Raw genomic sequence first — 14,393 nt, 5'->3', positions numbered from 1 at the left:
CAGGATCTGCCGGTTCCAAGGCTAATTGCTATTAGCAATTCAAGCTAATAGCTTGTAGCTAATCCTGTGAGAATCTTACACCAGTCAAACAGTTTGTCAAGCTGGTTCGTAAATGAACTATATTTATTAAAGATGTCCAACGTTAAAAAAAATAAAAAATACTTTGTTGGGGGGAGGGAATGTGATCTATGAAGTTCGCTTTATAATTATTTTGTGAGGGAAAATGTGAAGGACAAAGTGGAGAAGACGTAGGCCTATATCCTAAGACATTTCATAAATAAATAAATAAGTGATGTGCCTTCCAAACAATAAATCACAAACTGCTATACAGGTGTGTCTCGACTGTTTCAATTTTCAACAAAGAAGATCTGAGTGAATAACGAATTAAGAGGCTGCGCAACTTTGAAGAACTTCTTAAAAGGCCTTTATAGTCAAGTTCACACCCACAGAAAAAAAAGTTTGCAAGGAAACATATGACAGAAAAGGGAAGAGAAAAACATTTCCTAGCTGTAAACGACGTGTCACGCTCTACACTGGAGACAAAGGAGAGCGAGAAATCAAGTTTTGTTTGGATACGCCCACACAGACGCGTCACTCTTCGCTCCGTATTTACTTTGAAGAGAATTAAACCCCACCCTGCAAATATCCCAAGGAGATGCAATAGGTAACGTAAGATGAGAAATATGACGCAACCGGTGCAGAGCAGGTGCTTTGGTGGGGAAAAAGTCTGATCTGACTACTGGGAATTTTCGTTTTTGACGGTAATAATAAAGTCTGACTTGTCATGGTGTTGTGCCAGGTATTGCACAATGAGGACGCACTTACTGACTCACACAGAGCACACGCTGAAGCTACAAACCAGACTTTTCTGTAAATCCAATCAGTTCACTATAGTTTGTCATCTAGACACAATTATCATGGAGAGTGTTCCTTTATCTATTCTTTTTTTGAACCATTTATAAGTCAATATAAAATACAGTACATCTGGTGGCATCGCATAAGGCATCTTATCCAAGGTTTTTTTTTTGTTTTTTTTTAACATCTATGGGAGTATTGGTCATGGTTTGGGGGTGGGACGTTGATACTGCAGTCAAAGTTTGTATCAAACCCACAAGACTGAACAACCTGGAACTTAAATATTTCACATCTATGCTGAAAACTCTCAAACACATCCTCACCTGCCACACTTTACTCGCTACATAAACAGATCCATATGTCATAACAATTCAGTGTTTGTATGGACAGAGCGTTGTTTTTTTAATCTTTCCATTCAATCTACTACTATTCTAGATATTGGGATAATAGCCCATATACCTCCTTTACTAACTGATGGTAACCCCGCTGAATGAAATAACTATTCATTTTATCTAAACTCTCAATCACCAGCCTAGGATGCGGAAGACTGTTGAAAACGCACTTTTTATAGACTTGTTTTGAAAACAATAAGAGGTTGAAAAGCGACGTTGATCATGATGTCTTATGCCGGTAACTTAAGCAGGTTTTTTTTTTTTGTTGTTTTTTTAAAAGACAGTACTTTTTCTTTTCCCTATTATCCAATTGTCACAAAAGGCGTCCCTCCAGGTTCTGTATTAAGTCTCAACAATTTTCTGGCAATTAATAGCCCTAATGTGGGTTGGGTTAATGGTAAATCCCTCTGTCTCTATGCTGATGACGGTCATCCAAACCTAGTTGGCCTACTGGCTGTGCCAGACATTATCCCAATACCTCTTTTTCCCCACCTTAAACTGGTACTCAAAGCTTAAAAACTAAGGATATGTACATTTTAAACAAAATCTCTTCAGTGTTTCCAGCTTTTTTTTTTGTCCACTGCAGGTACTAATATGAAATTTGTGAATTTTCATACATGTCTTGGTATTTCAATTGAGGACAACCTTTCTTTTAGTGCCATGTGGAGTAATCCTCAAAATTAAGACTTGGGTTTAGATGCCTATTCTGTTTTCATTTAGGACGGGACCTTCTTGCTTCACATTGTTTACAGTGAGACCAATCTAATTAACACATTTTAATAAAAGAACACTGAGATTCATGACAGAATGGAAACCTATTCTAAAGAATTACACTTTATGTACCTGGATATTGGCTCCTTTACCTAGCTTCCCATGTAGCCTACTGTACATTCATTATGGTGGAAATGAATGTAGAACTTGAAACAAGCTAAGAAAAAAAAAAGACCTGCAGGTGTCTGTTTAAGAACATTTTAAGCATATAGAGAAAGCCTCATATGGTGTTTGTTAGGTTTTTGTGCTCAATTTCTAGTGTCTCTTGTCCTGCCTTCACAATTTTCATCGTTTTAATTGCCATTTTTTTGAATAATGATATACTGTATGTTGGTTCTATTGAAAATTTGTTTAAATAAAGCACAAAAACAGAAACACCAGCGGGTAATAGTTTTCTGATCTCGTATCCTTGCGCCTGCGCTGTGAGGCTCCGCACGCACAGCTTAATTCATAGAGATGTACAGCAGATGATCCATCCACGGCTGGGTCTGTGCGGTCTTTCTCTTCCTAATTGAAAGTGACAGGTTCTCGGAAAATAGATTACCGTGCGTCGACAGACACAGCGGTGCAGGAAGAGTGGCTTATCTGCAGCCAAAGGGAGCCTTTTTTTTTCTTCAATGAATAGTATTTTTCCGATCACGATTGTTTGTTTTTTTCCAACGATCCACACTTTTCTGGCTTTACTCCAATGCGGCGCAGGACCATAAACTACACGGATCGGATCCAATTTACTCCCGATCCAAGGATATAAATAAAGCGTCACAACTGCCCCCGCGTGTGGCTACAACTTAGAGCAAACTTCTTCAGGTTCTACTTTTTTTTTTTCTCTCCCCTAAAATCCCAGTCGATTGTGAACTTACTTGCTCTTATCGGAACTCATGGCGACAAATTTCTTCCCCAAAGATGACCAGGTCGCGTTGTCTTCTCCAAGCAGATGTCTTCGTTTAGTTCCAGTCGCGTTATCTGGAAGCCTTCACCTTCTCTTACAAAAACAACAACTAAAGTATAAAACAAAAGTAGAAAATAAAGAAACACGGGAGGCGATGAGCTGCGGGCTATCTGGCGGGGATGATCTCTTTGACGCGACAAAGCAAACTAAGCACAGGAGGACGCGCGGTCATCATCTAGCTGGACTCGTGCCGGGCCAACATGTTGGGAGGACAGCGGAGCGTGGAGAGTCTCCGTGAGCTGAGTGCGTGTCTGTTTTCCACATTTAACGTCCCATCCCGCCTCCTGCGTGACGCCGCCGATAGGGGGCGGAGGTCATTTAAAAAAAAAAAAAAAGTTACTCATGGGTGGCGCTCCAGATGCCTCCACTTGACAAATTGTTCCTCTTTCGCTCACATTTAAAATCCGCCGAGCATGAAAAATAACTTATGTACTTTGCGCAATGACTCTAGACACGTGACGTCATACGGCGGTAATGTGTACAACGTTTCGTGTATACGTTAAATTATATTTGCATAGCGCCAGTTCACAACGCACGTCATCTCAAGGCACTTTACTAAGTGAAGTTCAAGCAAATCATAGATTGGTCAAAAAAAAAAGTTTCCTATCGAAGCATAAAGAACATTTTATTTCTCAATTTAAAAAAAAAAAAGTCTATAAGATCAATCTTGCTAAAGTATTTCTATAAATGCAATGAAAAAAAAGTAATTAAGGGAAACTAAAGCTGTTAATTCGAGATATCTTTGTTAAATCTACAGAGTAAAGGCAAACTGAGGAGTCCAAAGTAGTGAGTTGGTTGTAATGGAGACTGGCGACACCTACTGGAACTAAAAGTCCATCAGTTATTTACAATATAACTAAGTTTGTATATTATTGGGTTTTTGATATGGGCAATGTGACTTTCTGCCCAGGGCGGTATCACTCGAATAGGCACCAGACTGCAGATAGAGCTGGGTGATGATGCTGAAGTTTGTGCCAAATTCAGATCTAAAATTAGAGGCCTATTTTAGTGATCTTTATCTGGACTGCATAACCGCCTTTAATTTGAAATCTTGACTCTTGGTTGCTAGGACTTAAGCTCATCCTATCATGAAGTGTTACAAGTTTATAAAACTTATTAGTTTGCAAAACACATACAAGAAAGGCCTTTTCAGTGTTTTTTGGCATAAAGTGCACTCTCATTTATGACAATCGTGATAAGCACTTTATATCCTTTAGCCATAATTGGAGTATAATAAAAGTCATGTTTTAAAAATAATTTGTTTACAAATTCAGTTGGAGAAAAAGGGATTCCTACTTTTTAAACCAGAAAATTTTGGAAAAATTACCCATTAAGATCAAAAGATATCAGAAATAATTATTGGTTCAAGTTTCTGACAACAGAGCCCAGAAACTTTGGTTGCGTATGGGGTTGCAGGACAGACCAGAAATATGAGCAATAACAAAACCGGTATTTCTAAACAGAAAATCTAGGGCCTACAATCATGGGGAAGGCTGCTGACTTGACCGCCGTCCAGCAGTCATCGACACCCTCTGCAAGGTACACGACAGGAGGTCATTGCTACAGAAGCTGGCTGCATCAACGCATATGAACGGAAAATTGAATGGAAGGAAAAAGTGTGGCAGAAAAAGGTGCACGTTGAGTGAAGACCATATGCTTTTCAGATTGGTGAAGCAAAAGCAGATTCAAGTTTGGGTTATATTCAAAGAAACAAACTGCAGCTAAAGTCAGTGCTTCTGACAGTCTTCAGAATATTCCTTGTGTTTCTGCCAAAAATATCAATACCCGGTTTAATGCCAACGGTGTCGCCGTGCTTCATCGGCCAGCGAACACACCTACCCGAACTCTCAAGAGGATCTAAGAGGTACCGTGTATGAAGATGAGTGACACCAGAACCATTAAAGCAATTTGGGAAGATAAACACACAAACACACTTTAGTATTAGATGTTTACAGCCTTTAATAAAAGGATGGACCTCTAATCTCATTTCATTTTAGAAAATACATAAAAAGTAGAAAACAGCAAGACTTAAAAAAAATAAAACAAGTGCAGATTTTCAGATCATTTACACAATGTAATAAAAAGAGGTGATAATTGTTGGGTTATTTCATTGTTCTTAATTTTCCAGGAACGTGTTTCCCCTTCGGCACCAGATACATTTTTCCATCACAATGTGCTCAGGAACTCCTTCACCTAAAAAAAAAAAAAAAAAAAAAAAAGTCAGAAAATATAACAAGGGTCACCAAAAAAATAAAATATTGTCAACTTTCAGTTTTGATCTTGATGGAAAGCCCCGCCGTCTGGCTTTCAGCTCAATAAGCAGTTTTTGATTTGAGTTGAGGTTAGACCTCAATGTGTCCTTGTTTACAATTAACATAAAACTGCTCAATAAGCATCTTCTCAGTTATCTGACACCATGTTGTGAGTTTCCATCACAACACAGCCTCTGCAGAGCATATTTCATAACAGCATTCTGCCTCGAACAGGTGGTTTAAAGTCAGTGTTATAAAATCCCACCAATATCCTCAAAAGTGCAAAAATACCTGAATGGGACTAGAATGTCACCGATCAGCTTTTTCTGGCCCATTCTGACTTCCTGTGAGGTCCGACCTGCTAGTTCCTATCTGACTGATTCTACTTCACCTCAAACCATTAGAGTAGTTGAGGGACTTTAAACAAAGAAATATTTTGTTTTGATTTTTACAGGTTTTCCTCTCCTTTTGTTTTAAAGACTATGGCTGTATTATTCCAGTCTTACAAAATAACCTTTACGCACCTTCTCAATCATGCCGGCGCACTTGGAATCGTCTTGTTTAAAATCGTCGTTCACGTCCAAGGTCAGGACGGGCACGCCGCTGAGATACTCAAACTCCATGCTGTGGACGCAGATCATGTTGTTAGTGTTTTTAACAAGTTACATCCCTGGATTCACATTTTCTATATCAGAATTCTGTGCTTTTCAAGGCTCACGTTTATACATATAAACAAAGATGACATTCTAACAATATTTTGGAGATCCAAGTCCTAAATCATGTCTGTACATTTTCAAAAAAATAAATAAAATAAAAAAAAAAGACTATTTAGACCTTTATCCTCACATCGCTACTAGAGTAGTTTGAAAAATCAGCCGCCATGCAGACCTACAATTAAGCCCCTGTGCACACAACATTTTTGGGGGGGTTAAAATGAAAAAAAAAGTGGTTCTACTGTTTGTGTACAATACAATGCCGTGTGTTTTCTCTGAAAACTGAACCTTTTAAAAATGGGTTCCAGTGTTTGTTTGTTTAAGCGTATGTGATGGACGGTTGTACTGGAACTGAATTTTCGATTGCAATGCAAATTGTAATTGACAATAAAAATTGATTCATTGAAGAATAAAAATAAAATGAATAAAAAAATCTGTCTCCATTCTAATGTAGACAGGAAAAACAGAATCTGGCTGTATGGGGACGACCTGGCTCACGTATGACTGCAATCAGTAGAAATTAATGCGCACGCGCAGCATAACATGTCGATGGGCTTAAAACCACAGTGCTGCTCTTATAATTCAAAGTCCCTGCCATTCTGAAAGTTTTAATGGTGGTGCCTTTTTAAAATCAGCGTTTGTACCTAAGCGTCTGTCATTGAGTTTCTAAGAACACATCGCCCACTAGTGGCGTGGCAGGGAAGTTACAGCTTCTAGCAGATTATTGCGCATGGAGATCGCAGTTAAAATACCATGTAGATGCGTTAACAGAAACTAAAAAAAAACAATCCTGTTTTTAAATGGAGGATTGTCGCGTAAACGGGGCCTGGAGCAAACCAGTTCAGGTAAACGCACGTGTTGACTCACTTCATGGTCTTATTCTGCAACCAGCTCTCATGCTTGTAATGGAGCTTCTCCATGTATTCCAGGGGGATATCCTGTTCCTCCTCTCTTCCCCTCTTGTGCAACCGCTCCAAGCATCTCTAAAGACGTGCCAGAAACGTGTGTTATTTGTTTACACCAGCTTAAAACTCCCAACAAGTCAAACCCAAAAATAATTTCTTCCCCAATTAAAATGTTATTTGAGTAAATCGGTGAGTGGAAGAGTACCTCTGGTGAAGCTCTGAGGTAAATGATGCCGTCGAGCTCAATCTGCTTGCCAAACTGGTTGTGAAGCCAGCTATGCAAGTCCTGGTAAATGGACCATTCAGTCTCATTCATGCACTCGTTCTCATACAGGTTGCCTGCAAAGATGTACCTGAGGGATAAGGCGCACGGGAGACAGGAATGCCCATGTTACTGATGCTGAAAACAAGGCTCTCCATTAATGTAAAACAGACCATAAAAACAAAAGTCCTGGATGAAACCTTCAAGAACCAAAGCAGGAGAATTTCAGTCACCCATCTTCAGAAGTCGGATGACAGAGTAGTCACAAATCATCAACGATACCTGTCACTGTAGATGGATCTCTCGTAGAACAGCACGGGGTCCTCGGCCTCTCGCAGCTTTCCGTTTGCAGATCTGATCTGGGCTCGCACCCGGCTGATGCAGGCGTAGCTCTGGAAGGTGTAGGCCCACCTCTCCGGCTTCTCGTACATCAGCTTCAACACGTTCCCGCCGCTCCTCTGAGACGTGGTCAGCTCCTAAAGAGGGAGTTCAAGAATGTGTGAGAGGTGTCCCTCAAACAACTCCGCTTTAAGCTTAGAAAAGAAATAATCGACGCTTATCTTGGTTAAACGCTAAAAATGCAGCCTGAAACAAACTCAGGGAAATAGAAGAGAGCATGTCAGGCAAAACAAAAGAGAAGGGACGTGTTTAAATATAAGATAAAGCCAAATCACTTTATAGTGATTCCTAGCAGCTGCATGATAGCTTAAATTACTTGATAACAGCAGTAAGTTAAATATACATTTCAGCTTGCATTGGGGTTTGCCCAACCCTCTGGCCTCTGCAACTGGGTCGCCCAACTTCAAATAAATATTAAACATTTCTATGATGAAGGGGGTGGTATGTACAAATTTAAGATGTCACTGAAGTGGAAAATCGGCATTCAAGTCTTTGAGGACTTAAATTAAAACTTGTAAGAAATGGAGACCCTGCAGAATCCCTACATGTTCATTGGTTTTTACACCAATAGATTAATCAAAGATTGCGTTTTAGTGCATATTTCATGTAAATCACTTCCCCGTTAAAAATGCACAGTTTTACCACCTTCCTTGGTCTGCATGTTAGACCAGATAAGCCCCCCCCCCCCTACTATAAAAAAATATTTTCCTGTAGGAAACAGTCTTCCTCTCTTCCCCCCCCCAAATTGGCAGCAGGAGCTGCAGCTCCTGGGATAAATGGCTCAGTGCTGTCAACTTATTCCACCAATGTCAGGTTGCACAATTTACACCTTTAGTGAATTCATCTTTGTAACTTCAATCATAAAATACATTTTTTTATTCAAAACAGCTGACCTGATTCTTCTAATCTGACTAAAACCATCCCCGTTTCTCCTTTTTAAACTACATCATTTGGTTACTTTTAGCCTAAGGCTAAATTAGGTATATAACCTCTCCAATCGGTTTCTTGCTGGCAGAGCAATGTGTGTGCATGTTAAAGCACTGAGCCGTGAAGCTGCAGGTGTGCATCTCTGTGCCGATGACATGTTTAACTGTTGTGAAAGCCACTGGGTGTGTCATGTTAACTGTAACCAACGCAGAAATGCGGACAGATGGCAGCTGCACTCTAAATACAGATGAACGCTCTCCCAGTGCCCTAGGCACGGCCAAATGGCGCCCTTGTGCCCTCTGAAGGACCCTTCACCCCTGAATTATAGGTCAGACTCGACACTGCTCTCATTAATTCATATTTCTGGGTGAAATTTTGTCTTTGTGATCGAGGGGTTCTTTTCGGTTCATTGTGAAACAACGCTGTAGGGAAATACCTCAAAGTCGCTCTTTGTTGTTTGGACATTGCACCATCTAGCGATGGGTTCCGGTACTACCTCCCATTCGGCGTTCTCCTGCTCCAGGAGGCGCACAAAGGTAGACTTGCCCGCCGCTGCGCAACAAAGCATGTATTAGTTCAACTTCGGCCATAAAGCGTAATATAAATATGAAAGTACACTATAAAATATAATTATTTAGTCATCAGCTTTAAGGCTAAAGAGGATTAGGCAGAAATATTTCTGAAAATGGCGGTAAACATCGTTAGATCCACAGTAACTTATAAACACGCAACTAGTATATACACACTTACAAGCACCGGCCACATAAGACACGCTCCTACATGACTTAATCCACGCTTTAAAGTACACACTTTAAAAGTTATATTGGCTCGTCTACCTTCAGCAGGCTACACTAACCTATGTTGCCTTCTATAGAAATGCGCCTTATTCTCTTCTCCATGGAGACATTCATTGGGTCGGGGCAGGGTCTCTTCGGTATAGCAGGCATCTTCAAAGACTGGATATTCCCACCTAAACTAGGCCGGCTAATTAAGGAGAGCACTTTGTGATCAGCTGCAGCTGGCGAGAAGGACGGCTTGTTGTCTTAAATTTGGCGGCGAGAGTCCGGAAGCAGCGGGTGTGCGACTTCATAGACATTGACTGTCGCTGCGCAGGAATTACGACCGCCATCTTGGGGCGGTCGACCTGCTACCCAATCCTGCCGATTCAAGCTGAACACACTAATGATGCCTTAGCACTGTGCGGTTTATTTTTGTTTACATCGACGGACTATTGACCTCAGGGCTCGAGGGATAACTTTTCACAAGTAAGATGACGTTATATTGTTTATATTGTTGATTAGAATATGAGTTTTCTAATATTAGGTAGAGAGATACAGGTCTACACCTCAAAGTCTTTGTGACTTAGTCTCTCCAAAATTGCATCTGCTCCGTGAAGGCATCAGAGCTTTGTTAGACATTAGTGAATAGTTAATTTCGAGCATGTATACATATAAGAAAAAAATAATGTCACTATTTGTACATATATGACAATAAAAAATAATAAATCACAAAGCGCTTCAGAGATAGCGAAACACTGCATGTTCGAAAAAGGATTGGGAAGAAATACAATACTTTTTTTATTTCCCACCCTTTTTAACTACTCTTCAGTTAGTAACTACACACATATATCCCAACTACATAATACATATTTCTAAATAAATGCCATATATACATTTCCCAAATATCCATATAAACATATAGTCACAAAATTAAATGTACACTACATACATATCCCTGTAAATATAAATATTTAGAAACTATCCCCATAAATATATACGGTACATTACTAAGTTAGTGACAAAATGACAATCAACCATCGTCATCCTCCGTTAACATACTTCCTCTTCCTTCCAATTGTTTAAAAATATTTTTGTACCTTTAAAAAAAAAAAAACTGATTTATATTAGCACTTTGTTTTATTTCTGTTTCCAGACTATTCCACAAAGTCATCCCACAGCTCGTCACACACATGCTTCTCATATTTGTTCGGACCTATATAGCCACCTTTACCAATACTCATAAAGGGGTAAGTCTGGTGCAGGGGTTTGCAACTTGTGGCTCTGGAGTATAAAGTAGCTCTTAATAACTTTGGCCACAAATTCTATTTTTATTATGGTATTTAAATGTAATAAAGATAAATGCATGTTTTAGCATTTTTTTCTTGGAATAATTGCTTTTAATTTTTACAACAGAATGATGCTCGTGCCAGTAATATTTAATTTTAAATCAATATTTCTTCATTATGTTGGAAATTATGATTTTTTCTTTACATCATTATCCACAAATATCAACATTACGTTGATCCTCTTTTTTTAAACCTCAAAATAGACATACAAGGGCATTTCTTTAACAACAAATTATTTCCTACAGTATATCTTTATCAAAAATTAGAAGTGGACTGTAGGCAAAATGGCTCTTTAGACTGTAAAGGCTGTAGGCCCCTGGTCTAGTGCAACCAGCTTCCTTTCAGAGGTCACCTAATTAGAAAATAGAATCTCCCTCTGTGGTTTAATCTCTATAAAAAAAATGCAGATCTGTGAAGGCTTCAGAGTTTGGTTGGAGAACACACTATAGCTTACCTTTAATCGTCATAAAGATGCTGAAAAACAGCGGACAGGTCCCAGAGAAAGCTGTGGAGAAGTCAAAAGAAGAGTTTGGTTCTAAAAACCAACATCCTAAGCTTTAAACAACTCGCTACTGTTCAATCCATCAGCAGAAATGAAGGGTGTGGCACAGCTGCAAAAATGCCAAGTCATGGGCATCTCCTCTGGTAAATCTGGGGAAGCTGGAGAGATCCACAGCTCAGGTGATGGTTGAATAATGAATTAGAGAAAATGGGGAGAAGAAAAGTAGTCATGTAGGGGACAGGGAGAATGTGCTCTGGTCACGTTGACAGTTGAATGTTTTGGCATGTATGCAAAATCTTGTATTTTGGGAGACAAAAATCGTTACATCGCTGTGAACGCACCATGAAACACCGTGGCGGCAGCGTTACAATGTGGGGAAGCTTATCCCCGGCTGAGTTAATGAGAAGATAGATGGAGCTAAATGCAGCCTGATACGTGGAAGAAAACTTACTAGAGGCTTGAGAACTGAGAGGAGGTTCACCTTCCAGCAGGACAACAGAACCTACAGCCGGAGCTTTATTGTGTTGTTTGGATCAAAGTAACGTGTTAGAATGGAGCAGCTAAAGTTCAAGAACTCAATCCAGCTGAGAACCTGTCAGGACGTGAAAATGTACGGTTACCAACACCCTATTCAACCTGCTAGAACTATTTTGCAAAGAATATGCAAAATTGTAGGTGTGCAAAGGTGGTACTTTAAGCCAGTTTGTAATGCAGAATGGATTTTCTGATTTTTTTTCTGATTTTTTTGGTTGTCATTTTGTAAAAACGACAACCAAAAAAAACGTATCCCCTTTTCATTCCACTTCCCCCCATCGAATACGGCTGTCGATCAATCCTTTAAACTGTACATATGCAGGACACACTACTTTTAAGACTAGGCTTAAAACTTTCCTTTTTGACAAAGCTTATAGTTAGAGTGGCTCATGTTACCCTGATCTACCTCTATAGTTATGCTGCTATAGGCTTAGGCTACTGGAGGACATCAGGACCTATTTTTCTCACTCTATTGATTTCTGTTTTCCAGTTTTGCATTGGATTGACATGACTGTTGTCATTTCAGCTTTTAACTTTTTGCTCTCTCTTTTTTTCTTCATAGTAGGTACACCTGGTCTGGCGTTCTGTTAACTGTGACATCATCCAAAGAAGACGGCTCACCCGCTATTACCATCTAATGTAGAACAGATTACTGGATCAATGTGTGCTTCTGTGCTTTTTTGTCTCTCTTGTTGTGTCTCTGCTCTGTCTTCTCTATCCCCAGTCGGTCGAGGCAGATGACCGTTCATACTGAGCCCGGTTCTGCCGGAGGTTTTCCTTCCTGTTAATGGAGAGTTTTTCTTTCCACTGTCGCTTCATGCTTGCTCAGTATGAGGGATTGCTGCAAAGCCATGGACGATGCAGATGACTCTTCCTGTGGCTCTACGCTTCTTCAGGAGGAGTGAATGCTGCTTGTCGGGACTTTGAAGCAATCAACTGGTTCCCTTATATGGGACATTTTTGACCAATCTGTATAATATGATTGAATTTGACTTTGTAAAGTGCCTCGAGATGACATGTTTCATGAATTGGCGTTATATAAATAAAATTGAATTGAATATACCATATACCTTATACACCTTTCCTCCTTTTGGCACCTTTCTTTTTGTTTATTAAGCCGATGTGTGACAAGTAAATTTCTCCACTGTGAGATCAATAAAGCCCTATCTTATCTTTAAAGCCAAGACATCCGCGTTGTTGGTTGCAACAGGACCAAATGTGGAGACGTTGCACACTTCAGCAGTTTTCTGTGAATAGACATCTTGTGTATGCATCGTTCCTTTTGAGTTCCAGGACCGACCTTGTAAAGCTATTGCAAATCCATCGTTAGACAACACTGAGGTGGATTTTTATCAATCGAGAAGTTCGCTTTTCCACAACACATGCCTTGTGTATTAAATCATTTAGTATTTATGAGGCTGCAATGCTGGTAAATGTGCATCATTTCCTCATCAGGTGTAATGCAGTCAAAGCATGATGTGGTGAAAACTGGATCAACGGCACACAACGAACATGCGAGGGATTCAGCGAGTCAAGACCACCTTTATTTGCCTTGTAAACAGCATAAACCAGTTCAGTAGCACTGAAAATCCATATCAAGCCATTATTTACAAACATCTCATAAATCCATAAAGTAAAGAGGATCAACTGCAGGCTGGAGGCTTTGTCGTGGGCATTTCCATGAGGATGACCTATTATTCTATTACACTGTAGAGCATCTGCTGACCAGTAACATTCATATTATAGAAGAAAGTGAAACAAACATCTTAAATATGCAAAACAGGAGTCTCTTAATAACTGAACGAAGGAGACGAAGCAGCCTCTAAAAAGACTCGCTGTGTTCGTTTAACAGAAAGCCACCGCTCCATGCTCGCTTAAAAATCAGTCAATCCTTAGTATTCACACATGTGCATCACTTGTACTTCCGACAGATTTCTGATAGAAAACGATCAAATAGCCGTTTTGTTTTAAGTCAAGCAACACTGAGAAAGTTGGTGTAGCATTTAGAGTACGAAAGAGCCACGTGGGGATCCTTTTAGTGTTGTTTCGGTCCTTGCATAGCAACTAAACCTCGACGTTAGCTAAGGGGGGGAGGGGGGGCATGCGTCGGCCGTTTAAAAGCGCACCGATGAAAAGGGAGGAAAAAGAAATCGCACGCAGGCAGAAGAAATCCTTAGCTGTGCCGCACAGCTAACCTCAGAGGAAATTCATCTATTTAACATTCATTTGGAGAAAAAAAAAAAACGCGGAAAGTTGACGCAGTAGCTCTCAAAGCAGTGCACACTGCCTTTTAGTGAGATTCCAGGATCGAGGGACTTTGATAAGGATAAAACATTTTTGCAGACTTTTCCACGTTTCATGCAACAACAAAAAAAAAAAAAAATAATAATAATCAGCTTGATGGAGCTATACAGAAAATTGGAAACAAGATGCAGGGACCTAGTGGCATATGTGAGCACACGATTAAATTAACACTTGATTAAGTAAAACTTCTTTAACTTAAGCATTTAAATCTAAAGTTATAGTTTGTAGATTCACAAAGGATCAAAGGGAGGTCGTTGCTCAAAATCAGAACTCAAAGGGGGAAAAAAAATCCCAATATAATGTACACCTTGGTAGAGTGAAGACTGTCGTTAATTGCTGGAGAAAATACGACAGCATTTTGCTTTTTCTCCAGAAGGGATGAAAACACGAGGCCACCGGGTCCAGAGGTGCGGCAGAAGCCTCCTCTAAACCGTCTAGGCCTCATGACTAAGAAGTAGCGTTGTAACAAAGAACCAAACAGGTTTCATCTGGAGCTTCTGGGC

At 39.8% G+C, this 14,393-nt stretch overlaps 2 protein-coding genes across 7 annotated transcripts in view; both read right to left on the bottom strand.

Annotated features, from left to right (window-relative positions):
* The window catches only part of LOC105918027 (electrogenic sodium bicarbonate cotransporter 1), a 51,067-nt gene extending 47,862 nt beyond the window's left edge, over positions 1 to 3,205 (bottom strand). For all 6 annotated transcript variants that reach the window (XM_012853007.3, XM_012853009.3, XM_036140418.1 and 3 more), the window contains exon 1: positions 2,879 to 3,205. In XM_012853007.3, the coding sequence (XP_012708461.2) occupies positions 2,879 to 2,898 (20 nt within the window). In that variant the 5' untranslated portion in view covers positions 2,899 to 3,205. The remainder of the gene's footprint in view (positions 1 to 2,878) is intronic.
* Positions 3,206 to 4,906: 1,701 nt separating this feature from the next.
* Positions 4,907 to 9,484, bottom strand: dck (deoxycytidine kinase). The gene is made up of 7 exons (XM_012853016.3): positions 9,282 to 9,484; positions 8,862 to 8,977; positions 7,382 to 7,575; positions 7,043 to 7,190; positions 6,800 to 6,915; positions 5,744 to 5,843; positions 4,907 to 5,160 (listed from the first exon to the last, which is right to left on the bottom strand). The coding sequence occupies exons 1-7, from the start codon at positions 9,370 to 9,372 to the stop codon at positions 5,134 to 5,136; spliced, it is 792 nt and encodes a 263-aa protein (XP_012708470.2). The 5' UTR covers positions 9,373 to 9,484; the 3' UTR covers positions 4,907 to 5,133.
* Between the last annotated feature and the right edge of the window lie 4,909 nt (positions 9,485 to 14,393).

This window comes from Fundulus heteroclitus, chromosome 8, assembly GCF_011125445.2.
Source record: "Fundulus heteroclitus isolate FHET01 chromosome 8, MU-UCD_Fhet_4.1, whole genome shotgun sequence".
NCBI lineage: Eukaryota > Metazoa > Chordata > Actinopteri > Cyprinodontiformes > Fundulidae > Fundulus > Fundulus heteroclitus.
Note: the sequence above shows the minus strand (reverse complement) of the source record. Positions and strands in the feature narration are given on the sequence as shown.